The sequence below is a fragment of the Trachurus japonicus genome, chromosome 9 (assembly GCF_045865225.1).
Source record: "Trachurus japonicus isolate A0001 chromosome 9, Traja_1.0".
NCBI classification, from domain to species: Eukaryota; Metazoa; Chordata; class Actinopteri; order Carangiformes; family Carangidae; genus Trachurus; species Trachurus japonicus.
In genome coordinates this window covers 18,058,352-18,078,839 of record NC_140915.1, presented here as the reverse complement: position 1 = coordinate 18,078,839, position 20,488 = coordinate 18,058,352, and the positions used below count along the sequence as shown (strand labels likewise).

Genomic DNA, 20,488 nt, shown 5'->3' with positions numbered 1-20,488 from the left:
AATCTAATAATCAAAGTTAATGTTTAAACAAAACTAACAAACTACCAAAATATCAGTAATACAATAATGTTAAAAAAATTTCTAATTGTTACATTGCATTATCATCACTCCCCAAACCAAAACATAAATTAATATTAACTGATCAAATTTGAAAAATCTTTTCAAACGCTTCCACACCACTATTAAGAAATAAAATATTGCTGGAATGAATGCTGTAACAGGTGTCAAACAAAATGTGCGTAGGCAAGTAATAATGGATTGCAAATATGCAGGATCTGAAGTCAGAAGAAGTGATTTTGTCATTTCCGATTTATTATTAAGGTGGGAAACAGGAGACTTGCAGCAGTTGTTAAATCATAAAAAGCAGAAGACACACAAGCTGTAGTGATTGTAGAAGTTGTGTTTCAGGGTTTCACACAGCAGAATCAACCGGGTTAAAAAGTGCATTCAATGTCTTTTTTGATTCTCTTGAAGACAGCATATTACTCAAACGTTACTCTCAACATCTCCACACGCAGTATAATGACACAGATAGATGTACCCCTTTACAAAGACTGATTTCAACACACAACCTCGAATGAAAAACAAACACCAGTGATACAGATTTCTGTGACAGATAAGTTTCCTGATGTGGTCCTGCTCCACATTATGTGCATATCACTGGAATGAATACAAAGGCATAATCTTCTGGCCATTGAAAACGAAGGGATTTGTAAAAGAGTGGCCAGGCTGCTTTAGGGATCCAGTTTAAACAGCAGGCATGCAGATTCCCTGTGCTTCCCACTGATGTAAAAATAAATATCAGCATGTTGTTGTGACATCTGACATCACACTGGGGGGCTGAGTGACAAGCTAAGGGAGAAACGTGTATGGGTTCAGGTCTATAATGATAAATACTGCAAAATGCTCACATCAAACCATTTACATCCACTGATTTATAAACTTCTCAATGCATACTGTATGTACATATTTCTATATATAAATAGACATGTGGAATGTACTTTCATTTACATTAGCAAAGGCAGGTAAAGGTAGAGCATGTCCTCCTGTCATCATATACATAGCATTCACTTTTTTTTTTTTAACCATTTATTATCCACACGGTCAAATATTGTCTGTATCACTAACATTGGTGTTAAAGGACCTAAAACAGGATCAGCTGTGGTCCTCTAGTACCAGCACCAGACATTTTAATTTTTACCCTGAACTGAGTCTTACAGGCAGTACTTCCAAACTGCAGCATGTTCTCATCTGCAAGTCAGTCTTTTATCTTCCACATGGTTTACGTTAGAAACCACGGTGAGACTGGAGTCTGAGAAGGGATCTGAGAAGGAGGCCGCTAGGAGTCTCAGGTCACAGTAATAACAGTCTAATGACCTAAAAATAAAAGTGTGTTCTGGGTTTTTTTTAAGCCTGAAATATCGGCACACGTCAGCTGACTAACGTCATTTTCCAGTCGTACAACGTCCTGAACTAGATCGTAATTCTTCAAACTGAAGGGATCCTTTGCAGTGCGTTGGTCTGTGCGTTACTTTAAAACGATGTTAAAAATCTAAAACATCAGTGTTGCCTAAAGGCTCAGCTCAGACTTTTTCCCACTGATTCAGTGGGAAACAAAACGATGATTTTTGTTTTTATATAGAGAAATGATCATTTCACTGTTTATGATATGATACTCATGGCCCATGATCCATGATCTATTAGTGTTGTCGCTTCTCAAAAGGATTGTGGATTTGATGGTACCACCTCACACACGTCCCAGTCTGGATTCCCTTGATTGTTAAAGGACGTTGACACACAGACACTTTTACAGTTAGACAGTTTGGGTCCTTTGACACCAACGTGAGCTACGGACATTTGACAGGTATCATGAAATGACTTCTCACTGGCATCAGGATTAAACTGACACATTTTCATGAAGTCATTTCATATTAAAAGAAAAGGTCCTTTAGCAATCAAAGGCTGAACTGTCCAGTTAACACAACAAGCTTATATTTGCTCCAACAAGGACAGATGTGACCTGTGTAGTACAGCTACTAAAATAACAGTCTTATTTCTTTCTCTGATGCCCCGTCTCATTTTTTTTCACTGACTAGAAACATCACATCTGTGTGTTTCGTCTCTGCCTCAACCATTGACGAGAAAATAAAGTCATTGTTAAAATCAACCACTGGTAATGAATAGGTCTTTATCCCTTAACCCGTGTGAGCCCTTCTCTGTCCCCACAGAGCAGAAGACCACAGTCCTTCCCACACAGCGTCAGAGGAAACTGTAGGAGGCTGTTTTGGAGTTTAAAGCTAGAATCCTGCTCAGTGATGGGAGCCATGCGGGAAGGATCTGGTCCTCCTGGAGGCGGCCCTTCACTTCCCATCTCTCCGTCGCTTCACTTCTTTCTGCTGCTCATCATCAACTCCATTGAGTAAAACTGCCTGAGACTGAAGGCCGGATGATGCCTTTAGGAGAAGGCTTGGATCCAAACCAGGACATCTGCAACCAAAGACAAACCAGTCACCAGATTAGGCTCAAAGGAATCTATTTTTACACTAAATTTATCATTTTATGTTAACCTTCTGAGGGCCAAGTTAAGACTTTCTTTTTTCATACCCTTGTGTTTTGCCAAGTAAAACATATATTCAGAATCTGGATAACCTGATTACTAACATCAGTCAGTCAGTCAGTAAATACTTCTGTACAGTACAATAAGGGTTAAGGGTCCATAAAATAAAACAAAACTAAAAACTTGAAATTGATTGATTTTCTCCTTATCTTATAGATAAAAGCTGCAAACCACAATAAAGGAAAATAAATCAGTATAGAAGGTTGGACACATTATATTGAGTTGTTCTTGGCATGATTAGAGTTGCTATCTTTATTCAAACACAAGTTACGCTAATTCCTAGAGTGTTACTCTGCTACACCACGTATGCAACTTGTCTCATCCTTTTGTCTGTATTCTGTTACTTAATAAACTTTAACCAACATGTATTAATTCTGCCCCCCATATGCAGAGGCTACAGTCCTCGCTGCATGTCATTCCGCCTCTCTCTGCCTCCCATTTCCTGTCTCTCTCTCGACTGTACTATCGATTAAAGTAAAAATATATACAAAAAATAAATTAATTCTGAGCTCACAATAAAATAGCTCTGCCTCCATTTAGTCCGTGTATGAGGCCCTATTCTGTGACATGACTGTATAGATGTCGCTAGCTAAGAATGAGGACGAGGACTGATCGATAACCACACAGAGAAAGCAGCAGTGTGGTAGAAAAACTCAAAATGTGTTCTAACCTTGTTCATACAAGTTCCATTACAGGAACAATACATTAACAAAAAAATACTTGAATCTTGGCTGATCAATTATTTGCAGGGTCTATATATCTTATCTATATTTATTATAACAGAAATATTCAAATGAAAGTCATCTGTTTTATTAAACACTGACCTTGTACTCCAAAGTCTGCTTCAGCATGTCCTCCTCCTCACGAGTGAAGCCGAGCAGCACAGACACAGCTCGTATCAGTTGATATGCCTGAGGGAGACACACGACACACACTCAGACTGGCTGTGCAACGCTGAGTCACCGCACACGAGCAGACCCGCCGCACCGAGTGTCGACTCACCTCAGCGTCTCTGGACGACATAAACTTGAGGACGACATGTTTGAGATACTCAAAGTTGATTTCTCGCGAGTCGTTGAGGTCTGACGTGTTGGTTACGGTGGTTTTGCTGGTCGGGGGGCTCGGGGCGGATGCTGGCGGGGGCTCAGAATAAACCCTCTCCTGCCTTTCTGCTCTGCTCTCAGGCAGCTTCTCCTTCATCTCGGCTTCTGGCTCTGGCTTCAGCTTCTACAGAGACCAGAGAAAGGAAAAAGAACATACAGCTGTTTGTATTTACACAAAGAAAGAAGATAAACATGAACCCTGTAAAACGTCAAACAACGCGAGCTCATTCTAAACCAGTTCTCACTTTATGCAGACTTGGAGTGTTTGATCTGCGCTTGAAGAGATCAGTGAAATTAGCAGACGTGGAAACAGGGTTTTTGTGTTCAACTCAGAGGAGAAAAAAAGTCCAGATGACATCATCAAGACTGGGCTGCCTCAATTTGTTTTGTCCAATTATTTAAAAAAAACTGAATCACTTTGATAGAGAAGTTTTCAGCATGTAATCATCTCCCTACCACGACAACAAGACAGATTCATTTTCTCTCACCAGTTCCTTCTGCAGCGTCCTCTTCAGTTCTGCCAGTCTCTGCTGCAGCTGCTTGATCGTCTGCAAGACAACGGCCAGGACAATGACTGACTGACTCCAGTATATCTACAGGATATATTTGCTCTCAGATTAAATGGATGTAAGGTTAAAAAGCAGGTGAGACTGTGAAGCTGTCGGACCCTGTTCTTGTCGCTCAGCTGCTGCTCCAGCTCTCTGTTGACTTTCTGAATGTGATCCAGATCGTCCACCGTCACGCTGCCGTTCTGATCCTCCTCGCACACCTCAGGGCTCTGCAGCTGCTCCGTCAGAGTCTCCACCTCCACCTCCAGGTACATGATCTGCACCACACACAAGGAACCAGGGACAATTCATGTTTCATTAGTGGCTTTTTACGGAGCAGCAGATTATTTGTGTAATAAGTGTAAATAGAATGTCAATGCCTATCAGTCAAGTCTATATCCTATGTCGGAGAAACTCTTTACATTCCATGAGATGATGTATATTTAAGTATATTTACATGTATATGATGCTGTGACCATGTGTGTGAACACTGACCCGTGCCTGGCAGCTGTCCAGCTGCTGAGTCTGACTGAGCAGCTCCGTCCTCAGGCCCGACAACTGGGAGTCTCTGTCCTGCTCCATCTGCTCCAGCTGAGCTCGCAGCCGCTCAACCTCCTCCTGGAGCTGGACCGCAGATGCCTGCCGACTCTGCACCTCTACAACCCACACACACACACACAAAGCAATTTACTAACACCGATCAGACTAAAATACATGTTTCAGTTATTTTGTCTGCTTCCTATTTATCACTATCTTTAAATCTTAGATGACATTTTCAGTTTTGTTATGTTCTGATCAGAGATACCGGTGTTGTTGTCAGGGTGGAAGATCCTGCCTTTAAATGCAACACTAATTGTAGTTAAAGGTAATTTAAGGTAATAAAGGTAAATTTAGTCTAACCCAAAGACGACCATGCTACATTATCCAGGTTTGGAAATCAATCAACACCTTGCTCCTGTGTGTGCGTGCGTGTGTGTACCATTCTGGAGAGTCTTGATGTCCTCTTCTCTCAGCGTCAGCTTCTCAGTGACAGTGGTCACTTCCTGTTGTGACGACTGAAGGGATGCAGACAGCTCTCCAACCTGACATCAAGTGCAAACAGTTTTCATTACACAAGCACAAGAGTCACAAACCAGCTCTGAATTTCTTCCACACCGCCTTCACACAGTGAGTCAATGTACAGGAGATTCAACCAGTTACTACATTCATAGATTCAGGTACTGTTTCCACCAGAGCTGTGAAGATTAAAGGATTGTGTTCAATAAAGATGTAAAGCATAAATGTTGTGTGATATCATCTTAAACACATTGTTTTCCTCATTTATGACTATGAAGGAGATCAGATCACAGTTTATGACCAGTTGATGCAGAAAAAACCTGGTCACTTTATATGTTACAGTACAGATGGCGGCTCCTGCATTGTTTGTGAAGGAGCATGTTAGCTGTTGTCTTTCTGCATGGTGTGTGTTCACCCACACACCTGTGTTTGCAGCTCCTCCTTCTGTCGTCTGGTTTCTTCCAAAGCTTTGGCGATTTCGGTGCTGACTGTCTGTCGGCTGTTCAGCTCCGTCTGAGGGGACAGACACAAACAGGAAGTGAGGAGTATGAAAACACCTGAATCGGTTCCTTGAGCATTCCGGTTTTTATCTTCACTGAGTTTTTTTATTTTAGTTGTTTTGAGAATTTCATTTCATTTTCAGTCCAAGTAAAAGAATCTGTATCACTATGCATGAAGACGACAACTATCTAAAGCATGTAAGGCTGTGTGTTTCTGACCCAAGACATATTTTTATGCATTTAGATACTGAATAGATGGACATGTCACATTACATTTTCCTATTTTAAACCACTGAATATCAGCAGAGAATACGATAAATGTGTATCTAATCTAATCTAATCTTAAATGGTTGTTACCCTGCATTCCTCCAGCTCCTCTGTCTGCTGCCTCAGTGTAGAGTTCACATCATCCCTCTGCTTCTCCAGATCAGCCTGACAGGAAGAAAAAAGGAAAAATACAACTTGACACTCGATCTTCAACTAATATATTTACATTACCAATTATCTGACATCTGATTGAGACAAAAAAAAAGACAGTCACATGAAAATAACTGGAATAGTTTATAGCTCGCACACAAATCTGGGATGAATGAACAGATGAAGAACGTACCACTTTGTGCTGCAGTGTCTGTTTGTCTGTCTCTAAACAGCTGATGCTTTCCTCCAGTCGACTCGTCTTCTCCTGACTCTGCTGCTGTAACAAACTGACCTGCTGATCGAGAAAGGCTTTCTCCGCACTCCACTCTCCTCGCTGAACAAAGCACATATGAGCACAATTAGAATATACATCCTTTTATTTACTTTTAACCAAATTAAGAATCACGGCATATTTACTCAAAAAGAGCTTGCATGCAAAGGACTATTGTCTTAATTAATGATAAGAAATGCAAATGTGGTGTAATTTACTCTCTTCTGGATGTTTGGTTGACTGGAGAGCAGTAATATAGAGTATTAGACAGCATGGGAATGGCGGCAGGAATTGACTAGATTTTATAAATCTAGAGTTTGATCCTTTGTTTGGTTTGTCAACCTGGAGCAGGCAGGTGATAGGCAGATCTAAGCCTCTAAGTCAGAGTTCAAATTCATTCATCGAACACAAACAGGCAGAGCTGGAGAAGTCATTTCGAATGACAGTATGTTTCTATGTATGTGCAATAATGGTATTTATTTGCATTTTGAGTATAATAACACTTTCTGATGGCTCTCATAGAGTGCTGAAAGTGTTTGCTGAACAGGTGTATAACAATGTGTTGTTGTACTGAACAAGGTCAACAAATTTTGTTTCATTTCGTGTGATGAAAGTTGCGGTCCTCACCAATTTCTCCATGTGCTGCTCCTTCTCCGTGGCTTGCTGCTCTGCACTTCTCAGTCTCTCTGTGCTCTCTGTGATCTGCTGCTCCAGGTTAGCAACCTGAAACACAGACCAGCACAGTGACTTGACTGTGACCGGACTCTCAACGGTGTGAAAACATCAACAGACACAGAAATGTTCAGGTGGACAACCAAAGAAAACAAGAAGCTGCGTAGAGCAAATGTTGCTCTAGTGTGTGATTTCTAACCTGGGCATCTGTTCTCTCCCTGTAGGACCTTGAGGAGTCGTCTTTGTGTCGGAGGAGGGTCTGCAGCTCAGTGATGCTGCAGCTCATTCTGGAAACCTGCGGCCAGACAACAAAGATACATGTTTAGCCAGAGGGAATTGTGAGATAGTTTTTCCTTTGATGATGTAGTCTGTTTAAAGGATGAAAGCTGGGGAAACAACATCTTTAGAAAAGGGAGTACACAAGGTTTTTTCCCCCCCTTTCTTTCTTTTTTTTCCCCCTGACTGCTGCTGTCTTTATTCAATTGCCCCAAACAAGGAGGCATAGGCGCCTAGAGAGAAACTGCTGCACCCAGCATCTTTTGTCTGAACAACTCCTCCTAGTTGAAAATCTGAGCAAGGTGTTGTCCCTGCAGCAACTTTGTTTTTTTTGTATATTTTTGGGTTTATTTTACCTTTATTGACAGGTTAGTTGAGAGAGACAGGAAATGGGGAGGCAGAGAAAGGGGGAATGACATGCAGCAAAGGGCCACCCGATGCGGGATTCGAACCCGTGCCGGCTGCAGAGAGGACTATAGCCTCTGCACATGGGGCGCCCGCTCCACCCACTGAGCTAAACAGCCTCTCTGCAGCAACTTATTTTAAGGGACTGGGTCACTGAAAGCAACTAGTTTTGCCCATCTCAGCTGCTCAACTGGGTATGACAAGGTCCACAACATCTGTATCCCCAGGTCTTGCAGATCTGTTGGCTCACAGTATGATAATGGATGCAGGACTTTACCAGAGATAAGGTTTCAGGTTATTACCTGAGCCTCCAGAGAGCTGACAGTATCAGCATGGTTTGTCCGAACAGCCACCAGCTCCCCTCTAGTCTCCTCCAGACTTTGCTCCAGGCTGGACTTCTGAAAACCCAACAACAGCAGCACTGGTAAACAACACACTGAGGTTCTGCCACTATTTCTTTCCCAGCACGTAAACAGACAGTAATCTAAATGACTTAATCTATTGGACACGGGTCTAAACTCAGTCCTCACCTCCTGAAGAAGCTCCTGTAGATGTTCGTCCTGGCTCAGGTTGCCCTGAAGTCGTCTCTCTAGGGAGGTCACTTTCTTCTGAAGGTCCGCCAACAAGCGCTCCTTGTCCTCCTCTGTCACAGCAGCCTGGTGAAAGACCAAACAACCCACAAAATTAGTTATATAGTGTCGTATCCCTGTGACTTAATGTTTCCACTACCTGGTTCACACTCTTTCATCAGATAGTTTTTATAACTTGCTCTACTTATTTTATTCTGACCTTTTGTTGCTGCAGCTTCAGGGCGTCGTGTTCGGTCTGTAGATCCTGGAGGGACTTCTCCAAAGACGTCACCATGATCTGTGACTGAAAAGCAAAAGTTCACAAATTTATTTTCTCTTTGACTGAAGAGCGTTTTTTTTATTATTAAATTTAAGGTTTGAATTTTCTTAATGCAGCTAATGCTCCACAACTGACCTTCTGGAAGTCTTCAGAGACCTGCTGGATGACTGACTGCAGCTCCCGGCATCGTCCCTCCAGCTCACTCATCTTCTTCTCTGCCTCCTCTCTGAGCAGCAGCAGCTCCTCTCTGCACAAATCAAATCAGATGCACTCTGTCTCATTTCTTTTCTTTTACAAAGAGGCCATAATGAATCTCCTATTTTTTTTCATGCATTCAATTGTTCAGGCTTTGTTATCTAATAGCACAGGAATACTGGGAAAACGCTGTGTGTGTAAAGACAGTACTTATAAATCTATCCAGCTCATAAAGCTCATGATCATGGCGTAATACTATAAAGATGGAGCTCACTTACCGCTCTATTTCCAGCTCAGAGTTAAGTCTGCTGCTCTCCTCGTGCTGCTGTTCCAGAGTGCGGAGCTTCCCCCGAGCCTCGGACAGGTTTCGCTTGGCGGACTGAGCCTCAGCCTCTTTCTGCTGGAGCTGGAGCTCCTGCTGGGTCAGCTGCTCCTCCTTCCTCAGCAACTGGTCAACATGAATGGGGAAAAAAACAAACCATGATCTAAAGGAAGCACGACTACAAACCCTAGCGAAATAAAATCCCAATTCAAAACATACACTGTGCCAAAAAGGACCTGTACACTGAGGCTCACACACTCCCACTGACTTTAAATTACGTCTTTCTTTTCAGCTCGTCTCCAGTTTTGAATTCAATCTCACACAGCATTACTGTTTTTTTGAGATGCTACAAAAGTAACTCCACATGTACGCACCATGTGTTTAACTTTAGCGAGCTCCTGCTGCTGAAAGCCCTCCAGTTCATCCAGGTCATCTCTTTTCTGGAAGAGTGCTAAGCTTTGCTCCATCATCTCGTCTAGTCGGGCTGACAGGGCAGCCTTGTCCTAAACAAACACAACAGTTACACCGATGAGCACCAGCTTTGTCCCATCTAAGCTTTTAATAGAAAGTGCCAAAGTTCCCTGTGGACATTTTGACTCCTATTAGTGCTTTGGAGCTGTCAGCTTCAGATTGATTACAGACAAACAAACAAACAAAAAGCTGGACAGAGAAGCTAGACTCTTCTCCTCATGGCTGTTTCCTCCACCAACCAGTCAGGTTGCAGTAAATACCAGTCTCTCCTTCCTGAGTTACAGCATTGTGTAAAGGCCAGAAGTGTTTTAACAGAACATTATGATGTCACAGTGAAGTTGACCTTTTGACTATTTGGATAGAAAAATGTTATCACCCCAATTTTGGCTTTTGCCTTTTTTGACCTTTGAGTCATCATTAGTGTATGAATCTGTGTGTCTCAGTAACCGCTTCATCCTTAAAGGGATAGTTTAACATTTTGGCAAGTTGTGACCTGCACATTCACTACGCTAATAACGGAACATTACAAGACAGAGTTGTTTTTGAGGCAAATGCAGAGACTGCTTGCCGAAAAACTGGTTTTGCATAAATTTACCTCAAAATCAACTCCGTCTCGTAACGTTCCGTTATTATCTCATAGCGTGGTGAATGTGCACGTCACAACTTGTCCACGAGAGCGTTTTGGAGTTGTTGGATTGTGTATTTGATGAGTTTGATGAGGGTAGCGTAGCTCTGAGCAGCTTGCGTTCTAAAAATAGCTTGCACCGACAATTAAAGATAACAAACCTACTGCTATGACTATAGGGATTATGGCAATGGGCCAATTTGCCAAAATGTTGAACTATCCATTTAACTCTAAGGATTGACTGACTACAGAGAAATTACTGAGACTCTGTGTCCACAAGAATAGGACAGATTGACGACTTGAAAACATAATTTCTCCAGCCCTGGCTGTCACTGGGTTCTTTTTTACAGAAATTGTACAGATGTTAACTCTGTGGTTGCTTCATTGCACTAATCTCATGTACATTTTGAGAGAGAACGACTCAAACAACCAAAATCTAACACAGCTCTGATCACTTCCTTCCTGAAGCAGCAAGTCATTTCTCAGCAGCTCATGATAAGCAGGTGTATTTAACAGCACTTTCACTTTTGAATTCAAATCTGTTTTTTCTTCAGTTTTCACACCAGCCCAGAGAAACCAAACAAAACAGCAGCTTAAAGCAGTACTTTAAGTATTGTACTGCATTTGCTTTTAGAAAAAGTTAAAATTTTTACTTATTTTAAAATCTTCAAATAGCATGACACTGATAGGACTAACCTTTTCCACATCGGCCATCTTCTCCGTCCATTCCTGTAGATAAATAACAAAAAAAAGATGAATACACAGGCTCCAGGTCAGCACTGTGCTATGTGGTGGAGAGAGCGGCGTTTACCTGGTCCTTCTTCTCTAGTGCTAGAGCCATGCCCTCTGCCATTTTGGCTCTGCTGACCTGGTGAGTCTCATTCTGCTCCTGAAGTTTCTTTATGGAGGCTGAGCAGTGACAGTGAAGGAGAGAGACAGAGAGGAAAACATGGAAACCACAGAGAGAGGTTTGTATGTGGCCGAAGAGAACAGAAGGATTAAAGAGCACAGACAGTGGCACCATTAGTAGCTGTGAAAAGTTTGAGTCGGATTAAGAAGTGTGCTCATCTCAGAAGCAGAGAGAGGCAAAGATGAGCAATGCATGGAAAATGACGACGTTATTAGAAAGCAGTCTGTTGACGCTAACATCATGTGTAAGAGATTTAGGGGAAAAAATCCACCCTGATGTCATGAAACAAACTCCTAAAGACTGTAGAAGATTCAATGTTGGTTCAACCTCAACATTAAATAACAACAGGCTGTGCAATTTACCACTATCAGAGGTAAAAGCTCACTCCTCTTTAACAGGAACTAACATGTGAAAGTTAGATCTGAGGGATGCAAAAGGGAAGAGCTACAGGGCCAAAAAAAAAAGAAAACATTAGAAGGGCCTCAGGAAAAATGATTAATCCTCTGAGAAGTGAGAACTTGATCTGCAAACCTCCTGATAAACCTTAATGCCCACTGGATACAGCTGCATCACTTTCCAGCTCTGCTATCGCAGCGTTTCAAAAACAGAGCGCCTCATTTCTCATCGTTTTCATTGGTTCAACATTTCTTTTGTTTTACAACTGAAAAAAAGGACTTTGTGACTACACTGTTTTTAATCTTTATTTTGCAGATGTGTTTATACTGAGACAAGAAACACCCTGGCATCCCTTGTCCCACTTCACTGACTTCACCTAGCTACTACGTGGGTGAGTGAAGATACAAAGTCACAACAATGAACGAGTGAAATGCATCATCAAAATAAAATAAAATGATCTCATCATGTGTCAGATGGACACTGGCTAGGGATCATCACAGGTTCATCTCCGGCCGTGTTGACCAAGCCTGCTGCTGCACAGCAGAGTGCAAATGAACTGATCTAAGTTTCAGTCTCAACTTCAGGTATGAAAGTCGCCCAAAAAAAAGTTAAGATTCAACATCAAGAGCATGAGTTAAATACTAGCAGTCACGGACAGAAAAGAGTAGTTAAAGACATCAACATCATAAGATGCAAAAAATACACAAGATTGCAAGATATTTAATTCTTGTGTGCGTACATCCCACTGAAAACAATGGATGTACAACCACCACTGTGGGGAAATATAGGAAAGAGTTAGAGTGCTGCTGCTACAGCAGAAGTGTGGGGCAGACAGAGTGAAGGCAGTCACTCACACAACCCTGAATTACTGTGCTGAACAAGTATTAGTGGAAAAGGTCTGAGGGTGGATTTTTACATAAAAGGGGAAAAGCACCAAGAGCTCCCGAAGCAAACCTCTAAAGCCCATGATATTAGCATCTAGAGTAGAGAAACCTGTCGTCACAGGAGGAAGTGAGGAAGCGCTAGGTGATGGTTGCTAATAGCCAACAGACAGATGAGAGAGAGAGAGAGGAAGCTAAGTGGGAGGAGAGTAGAGGTACGTACAATCCTGATGCTTTTCTAATGCAATTTCAAGCTTGTCCTTGGTCTTCTGCATAATTCGTAGCTGCTCAGCGTAGTCTAGTGTTGGGAAGTAGGGTGATGGGATGGGGTATAAACACACACATACACACACACACAACCACACACCAACACACAACCCACACAAACATGAGGAGGAGGAACAGGCAGATGACGGTAAAGAGAGGCAAGAGAGAGAGTGAATAAAAGGAGAGGGAGAAAACAAAAGGGAGAACATGGTTGAGAAATAATGGAAGGTAAAACTAATGATTTTCTTATCTGAGAAAACCATACTGGTTAAAAGGCATGCGGCCAATGTGCGACCTTTAACCTCTTCTAAGGAACTAACATAAGGCACCCACAGGAAAGAGAAGCTATTATACTAAGTAGAGGAAAAAACATCAAATCATTACATTTTTTATATAATATAATTATATATATTATATAATATGATTATTAAAACCCATTTAAAACCTCTAGTTTTTGTCAAAAATAAAAAAGTAGGAACAGCTGGTGATGGAAAATGAAAATCCTCCATACACCAAACCATTTCATTTCAGTTTGGCCTTCACGGTCTCCTATGGCTACGAAAGGTCAACACCTTTGTAGGCCCTGTCCTCTGGAGGATGTAGCTTTTGTGTGAAGGGACTTGTGTTCCTTAACCTCTGACATTTAAGCATCAAAATCCAGTTAAATTAATTAGAGTCCAGTTGAAAATCTGTGCCAAATTTGAAGAAATTCCTTCAAGGTGTTATTGAGATATCTTGTTGATGAGAATGGGACGGACAGAAGACCTTCGGTCACAGCGGCCAGCGGCGTGGAGGCATAATAATTATTCCTACCATGACTATAAGGCTCATAAACTGTTTGTAGTTGTAGTATACTGACTTTCAGACCCACAGTGTGTTATACAAAAACATTTAGATGGTTGTTTCAGATGCATGATCCTGTGAACTCAGACACATCGGCCTGTCTGTATCTCTATATTTCTGATGGTCTTGGACTTTATTAAAAGCGCCTTTATTCATAATGGATGCTATAGTTGTCTTAGAGAGAAATAGAAGTAGATAAATTGAAAGTGCTCTAGGCTTCAGGCTGATGGTTTACTGCATCATTAACAGGTTAAATAATACAGTGTAGAAAAGACTGCGCTGGTTAATGCATCAGCCTTTTATCAGATGACAACATAAGTGGGTCGTTTGATGTTATTGAATTAGAGAGGATTGGATCTCTTGTTACAAGGCCAGTGCAGGACCGCTACAAGATTTCTCTGATGCTCTGCCAGATGCTTAGACTCAGCCTGACATGTCCTACCTGAGAGCTTGGCCTCCAGCCTCCGGATCTGGTCGTTCCTCCTGAGAAGCTGGGCGGGCAGGTCATCCCTGGAGCTGCTGCCATCGGACGCCTGGAGACACAAACACAGCTGTGTTATTCAACAGGCCGATACTGATCACATATGGAAATCACTCACACTGAGATGCAACAGTCAAAAGAGTTTCAGTGGTTACTTTTTTTTTTGTTAGTCTTTGAATCTTTTGACTGACCAGATACTATATGTGGGGACACATATTAAATCCAGAACTAAAAAGTTTGTGTTTGAACTTTTAGATCACAGACACACGCCCTGTTGTCACACCACGCTGTTGAGGAAGAATCATGTCATATTGGTACTGGTAAATTGCAGGTGGCATTATGTAAAAACGAATTATAATAAGTTAATGCTTCAGCCGATATTTTTTCTTTCTTTCTTTCTCCTTTTAACTATTTATTTCATGCATTTATTCTAGAAAATGACAGCTTATGATACCAGATGCTATCAGCCAGTGTCATGACAGGAAGCTGGGTTGGGTAGTTTTTATTTTACCAGAAACACGACGACACACACAGTCACTTCACTTTTTTACACACATTATTGTTGTTGATAAATGAGAGTTTCCAGTGTCTGGTTTTTAATGGAGTTGCAAAAAACTGTCATCATGATGAATTACGGTGACGGATGGGCAAACACGGCAGTTTTATCAATAGAGAAATAAATCTACAACACAATAAATACCTTACAACTCCATTTTCTCTTTGCTTTTTTTCCCTCTTGTCTGCATTTTGTCCTCTCATCGTTCAACACCAACTCCAACTCCATTTTTTATTTTGACTGGCCTTTCTATTTTCTGTTTTTGTGTTAGATGGGAAACTTCATTATTTACATATACGTAACGTATGTATGAAATTCCTCCTATATACCAAAATAAACATACATATTTCAAAAGATCTACACTACAAAGTCACAACAAAGTGAAGGGGTTCAACTACTTTCTGAAGCCACTGTATCAGATGGCAGCAACGCGCCACTCAGCAACTTCACTAAATAATTTAACCAAGTGCAACTGAGATGGAGCTGCTACAGCCTCAGGAGTCTGGCTTCCCCTCGGAGAGATCCCACCGTCGGCTTCAGTGAACAGAGCTTCTCCACTGATATGGATTTCCTTTACAAACAACGGCAGGAGCGTTTCTCTTGAAAACAATGTGGGAAAAGCTCAACAAGACCCTAAAAATATCTGAGTGCACAGCTGAGCCAACAGAAGCAGCGTTGAGGGACCAGATTAAAATTTTTTTAAAAGACAGAATCATAAATGAGTGTTTTCTTTTCTGGCGTTTGAATACATCCAGGTGTGAAAACAGGGCTTCATGTCACACTGGTTGGTCTTACGACTGGGAGTATCCACCCTACACGCACCCAATACAAAAGAGTCACCAGCATTAATCTATAGTAATGTCGGTCACACCCAGTCCTGTCACCTGGAGCAGCCTGACCGGTGACTGTTTCTAAAACCAAGGCTCCTATCAGCACTGGTTTCAAATTCCAGGATATTGCTGCGGGTGCTACAGAAACTAATTCACACTGACAAATGGCATGACAGCAAAGTCCACCGATCAGTTTTCAATCTGTTTTTCATTACATTGCAGGCAGAAAACAGTGTTCTCTAATCAATATGTGGGCAAAAACGTTTAGTTCAGAAAATACTGTGAAATGAGAAAAACAGTGCTCAGGTAGTCAGGGTGATGAATGTTTGACAAGAGCTTTTGTCGCTGTCGAAATTACAGTTAAAGAGGTTTATAATTCGTCCTCTTGGCAGCTACTTCTTCACGGCAGACTATGCTACTGTGACTCAGAATGAGAAAGTGACAGAAAGGACAAGTGGACAAGGTCTAGCTGGTAAGCATACTGACTGCTTCTGTCGCGCCTTTTCTTTTACTGAAGCCAGAGGCAAAATAAAGACGCCGAGTGAAAGAATGAAATTTGAAAGCTGAACTCAACATTTCTTCTAGACTTGTCAGTTAACAGCAGCTAGTGCTAACACTGACTTTGTAGCAATAGCAGAATTTACATATAGCTCATTTAATACCAAGCATCTATACATTTGGCAGTGATGTTGCACAATGAGATGGTCCCTGGGGCTCAATAACACAGAGCAGAAGCAGTAAAAGGCTCTTATCCAGTCACAGAGGGGATTACTAATGCAGCTGGACCACAGCCATCAGCATCAACATCAGCTGCCAGAGAATCTCTGACGTTCAGACAACTGGCCCAAATATCAAAGACTGGACAACCAGGACTGACAGACATGCCATCTACACAAATTCAAGGTGCTGCGTGTGTTCACAATGAGTATGTTTTGAGGTCTGACCTATTTTTTAATGTCTGACAGCTCAACACAGTGAGGTCCATTCAAGCACCTGTAAGAACAGATATAGCAACAATTGATCATGTGTTTTAAATATACTCTGTTGTCTGTGAGGATTTAGTCAGAGCATTTTCATCAGAAATGAATCTGCCAATGATTTTCTTAATTACTTCATTAGTCATTTTCTCCATAAAATGCTATATAACTATAAAATGTTCAGTTAACTGAAGCCTGAGGCAATATCATTAAGGCATCTCTTCAATATTCACTTTACCACCATAAGAATCTCCTGAAATGCCAACGGGTTAATGGATTAGTCGATCAACACAAAAATAAACAAGCTACTATTTAAAAAAATCAATTCATCATTTAATGACTTAGTGGAAGTGCAGTGCTGTGTGACTCGACATCCTTTTTCAAATCCATGTGTTTACCTAAGGTAACATGATCCAAACCAACCACAGGAAACAATCTAACAGCCAGCAGTGTGCTATTCATTGACGTGAGCACAAGAGAAGATGAGCACAGAGCGGCACTCTTAACTCTGTTGTAATTTAATATCCACAAACACATGGTTCATTTTTTTGTTTATATCACTGCAACAAATGCCCGATTTAGGACGACATTTAGATTAGTGACACACTATGAAAACATTCAGTAGGTTAATTGAAATGAACCAGTAAGGACAAAGCTGCCCTGCTCCATCTCAAGTCTTTACATTACATTACAAAGGCCAAGACACGTTTTAGTGCAATGCAACATCCAAAAGCTGGTTACGAACCATCTATAAATCCACTAAAACCATGTTAGTGACTGGTGTTGATTTCACAGCGTTACTTACAAAGTCATCCCCCGAGTCTGCCCCCACTGAGGTGATGGATTCTTTACTGATGGTGCGTGGTATACGAACGCCACTCCGCGGTGCTGTGGCAGCCTCTTCTGCGATCTTCTTCTTCAACTTTGCAAACATATTATCTGCCCTTTCAGTATCTCTTTTTGAGTGCAGTTCCCAGTCTGTGGAGAGTAACTGACTTCATGTGATGCATTAAGTTTATGGCTCCTTGCTCTGAGGGCTGAAACAGAGCCACGTCCTTATGTGGTACCACTCAACAGACACTTGTGCTGGGAATGTCATTCTGCTACATCTAGAAAAAGCAAAGGAAAAGACACTTATTTAAATGCAAAGATTGACAGTGTTTACATTGGATAATGAGCCCAGCAACAAGATCAATACACACTCTTTTTCAATCCTCTATCAACATCATACAGTATAATGGGTAACCAATTCTGAAACATCAATGACAGATGTTTAATCTACTCTATAGGTCCTTTCCAGGAAGTGATCTAATTTTTATATAGAAGACTCTCATTGATGCTACAAGATATTTGCCTAAAAAAGCAACCAGTGTTTTGAATACATCCCACAACTGTCAAAAAAAATACTACCTCTGATCAGAGTATTACTCAAGACAGATGACAATCTTCTGACTACTCATTTACACACCTTTAAACTTTTCAACACATGACCTTCTAATACAGCTCATAAAATCTATTACTGGGGTGATAACACTACTCATCCAAAACAATCGCAATGGAAAGCAAAACCAGCCTTAAAAATGAAATTCTTCGGGACTTTGAAACTAAAAGTCTCTCCATATCTGAGCTGCAGTGTGCTCAAACTGTGAACCCAGTCGTCTAGCTAATGCGTTAATAGGTAACAGTATGGGACTTACGGTGTCTTATCATGTCTATAATAAACGAACAATTAAACTGTCCGACTATGTTTTGACAGACAGCTAGCCAGCTAACTCTTGTAGCCATAACAATGAGAGTTAACGTTACCACCACTGGGTGATCTCTTAGCTGTGGCTAGCTTGCTCGTTCTCTGAAGTCGCTTCTTCTCTTACCGTATTAAACTCGAACAATTTCACTCCGTGGCGTTTTCCGAGTGCTCAATAACTGTACACTTCATTTTCTCTACATACCCTCAAACAACAGCTACCGTAGTGACAGACGACGTTGACGGTGTCCCGTCTGACAAGCTAGCTGTTGCTAACTGTGGAGCTACACGTAATCACCCAACACAGATGACTGTGACGTCACGGCCGGGACCCTCTGCTCATTGGCCAGATCCGGGGCTGTCGACTGGATGTGGGCGGAGCCACGAGAGACGCTCCCTCCGCCACCTGCAGGCGAGAACATGAATAGCAGCAGTGTTGCAGCTGCAGGCCTACACAGCAACTCTGTGCATGAATGAATGACTGTTTGGTTTTCAATAGGGTGTTACTCAGAGTTTAAATGTATATGGATGTATATGTTTGCAATTTCAAATATCCTATATATTTTTTTTAATATATGAAAATATCGATTAAAATGCAAAATGAATTGTTAAAGCAGAAGTAAGCGGAATGTTTGTGTTAAAGCAGAAGTAAGTGATATATTTGTGTTAATATAAGTCTTAAATAGTTATATCTTCCGACAGCAATCACTTACATAGAGTGTTTGGACCGAAACACGGGTCTGTCAGTCACTCTGCTCTGCTCTGAGCCGAGGAGAAAACATTTATCGTATCCTACAGTTTTTAGGACCAAATACAGGAAGAGAACGGCATGCAGCTGTGTGTGCAGCCAACCACGCCGTGATTTTTCGGCTTTTGACGTAGCGACGAGGACTGTTATGGTGCGTTCAAGGAAACTCGTAGACTCCTGTTATTTCCGTCCTGTGAGAGTCGAGAGTTTGATCTGGAATGCAGTTCACGGGTCGGTGAAAGCTGCCACAGTCTCCTTGCAAAGGAAAACTGTCAAAGCTGCTGCTCCCCATTGTTGGTGAATAGGAAAAAAATGACAGAAAGTGATTTGCCTCAACATTTTCTGACCAATAGTCGTAAGTCTGTAGACTTGAAGCTGTAATTTGTTTACAAAAAAGGTGCGTTTTGACAAGGGACAGTGTGAACACAGACCGGACCAAAACTTAATTGCAACAATGTATCATTTCTTCCCTCTGGTCCGGACCGTGGTCCGGACTTTCAGGTGTGAAAGCGACCTTAGATAGTTATATCTTCCGACAGCAATCACTTATATAGAGTGTTTGGTCCGAAACACGGGTCTGTCAGTCCCTCTGCTCCACTCCTCTGCTCTGCTGTAAGCCAAGGAGAAAACTTTCCTTGTATCCTACAACCTTTATCCAATGAGGAGAAAGAACAGCATAAGGGGCGGTCCTCTCTGTGTGTGCAGCCAAGGGATGCGCGTGAATGTGGTGATGTAAGGACGAGGGCGGGGACTGCTAACTCCATCGGCTGACAAGAAGTTAGCCAAAGCGACCGGATCGCTTACTTCTGCTTTAACTTAGTTGCATGTCTAATGTAAAATACTGTAACTGTAAGTAACCATCTTTTTTTAATCAGTTATTTTTTCATGTGTATATGTATTTCATCATATTATGCACATAATAATTTCACAAAGATTTGGGGATTTAATAAATGGAATTTTTATATTCAAGTTTAATACTGTAAAAGCATTTCAGAAATTACAGTGCCAATTAACATTAAAAGAAATATAGGTTCTGTTCTGTGATTAAGATTTCTTCGTTAATTGACAAACATTTAGCAAAACTTTGATAGAAGTTTCCATAGCAAAAATATGTTCTTATAGGTTTGTGGTGTCTGTTTTTTTATTTAGACCTGCTTCCATACAGAAAATTGTCTGTGCACAACTAGGATAATTATGTGCTCTTTTACAACCCTGTGGTCCAAGGAAACACCACCGTGATTCAGTCGAGTGCCACTCTAATGTAACCGTAGGGTGAAATGAAGCCTGAACCTGTACCCCTTTATGTCTCCTGGGGACAGTGTGCACATCTGCTCTACGGTGTGGGGGCAATTCAAATAACACATTAGTGCTTCTGTGTGGTTTTGGTGCAGAATGAATACAGATATTTATTTGTCCTTTAACAATAAGGACCATTACTATCCTGACAGTCTTCTATGGCAGAATTAATATTCAACATTGTCTTATCAATTGTGGTTCCTTTCTCCTCATCCAGGTATTGATGTCTAAG

At 41.4% G+C, this 20,488-nt stretch overlaps 1 protein-coding gene across 5 annotated transcripts; it reads right to left on the bottom strand.

Moving 5' to 3' along the window:
• Positions 1-308: 308 nt before the first annotated feature.
• Positions 309-18,490, bottom strand: golga1 (golgin A1). 5 transcript variants are annotated; one of them, XM_085786320.1, is made up of 24 exons: positions 18,340-18,490; positions 17,274-17,577; positions 14,067-14,157; positions 12,738-12,812; positions 11,139-11,236; positions 11,024-11,056; positions 9,606-9,734; positions 9,188-9,357; positions 8,850-8,961; positions 8,655-8,738; positions 8,396-8,521; positions 8,168-8,263; positions 7,384-7,479; positions 7,140-7,235; positions 6,435-6,575; positions 6,182-6,256; positions 5,748-5,837; positions 5,248-5,350; positions 4,764-4,924; positions 4,388-4,546; positions 4,209-4,268; positions 3,620-3,844; positions 3,442-3,528; positions 309-2,487 (listed from the first exon to the last, which is right to left on the bottom strand). In XM_085786320.1, exons 2-24 carry the CDS (start codon positions 17,400-17,402, stop codon positions 2,407-2,409), a joined length of 2,517 nt encoding a protein of 838 aa, XP_085642446.1. In that variant the 5' UTR covers positions 17,403-17,577; positions 18,340-18,490; the 3' UTR covers positions 309-2,406. The 5 variants fall into 5 exon arrangements, with proteins under 5 accessions (XP_085642446.1, XP_085642447.1, XP_085642449.1 ...); XM_085786321.1 differs by having other exon boundaries at positions 8,871-8,961; XM_085786323.1 differs by lacking the exon at positions 9,606-9,734.
• Positions 18,491-20,488: the final 1,998 nt, after the last annotated feature.

Coding starts and splice junctions, on each gene's coding strand:
- golga1 (XM_085786320.1), bottom strand. CDS start 17,402: ATGTTTGCAAAGTTGAAGAAGAAGATCGCAGAAGAGGCTGCCACAGCA. Junction 5,351..5,747: donor AGGAGGAGCTGCAAACACAG/GTGTGTGGGTGA, acceptor ACTTGATGTCAG/GTTGGAGAGCTGTCTGCATC. Junction 4,925..5,247: donor CATCAAGACTCTCCAGAATG/GTACACACACGC, acceptor TGTGGGTTGTAG/AGGTGCAGAGTCGGCAGGCA.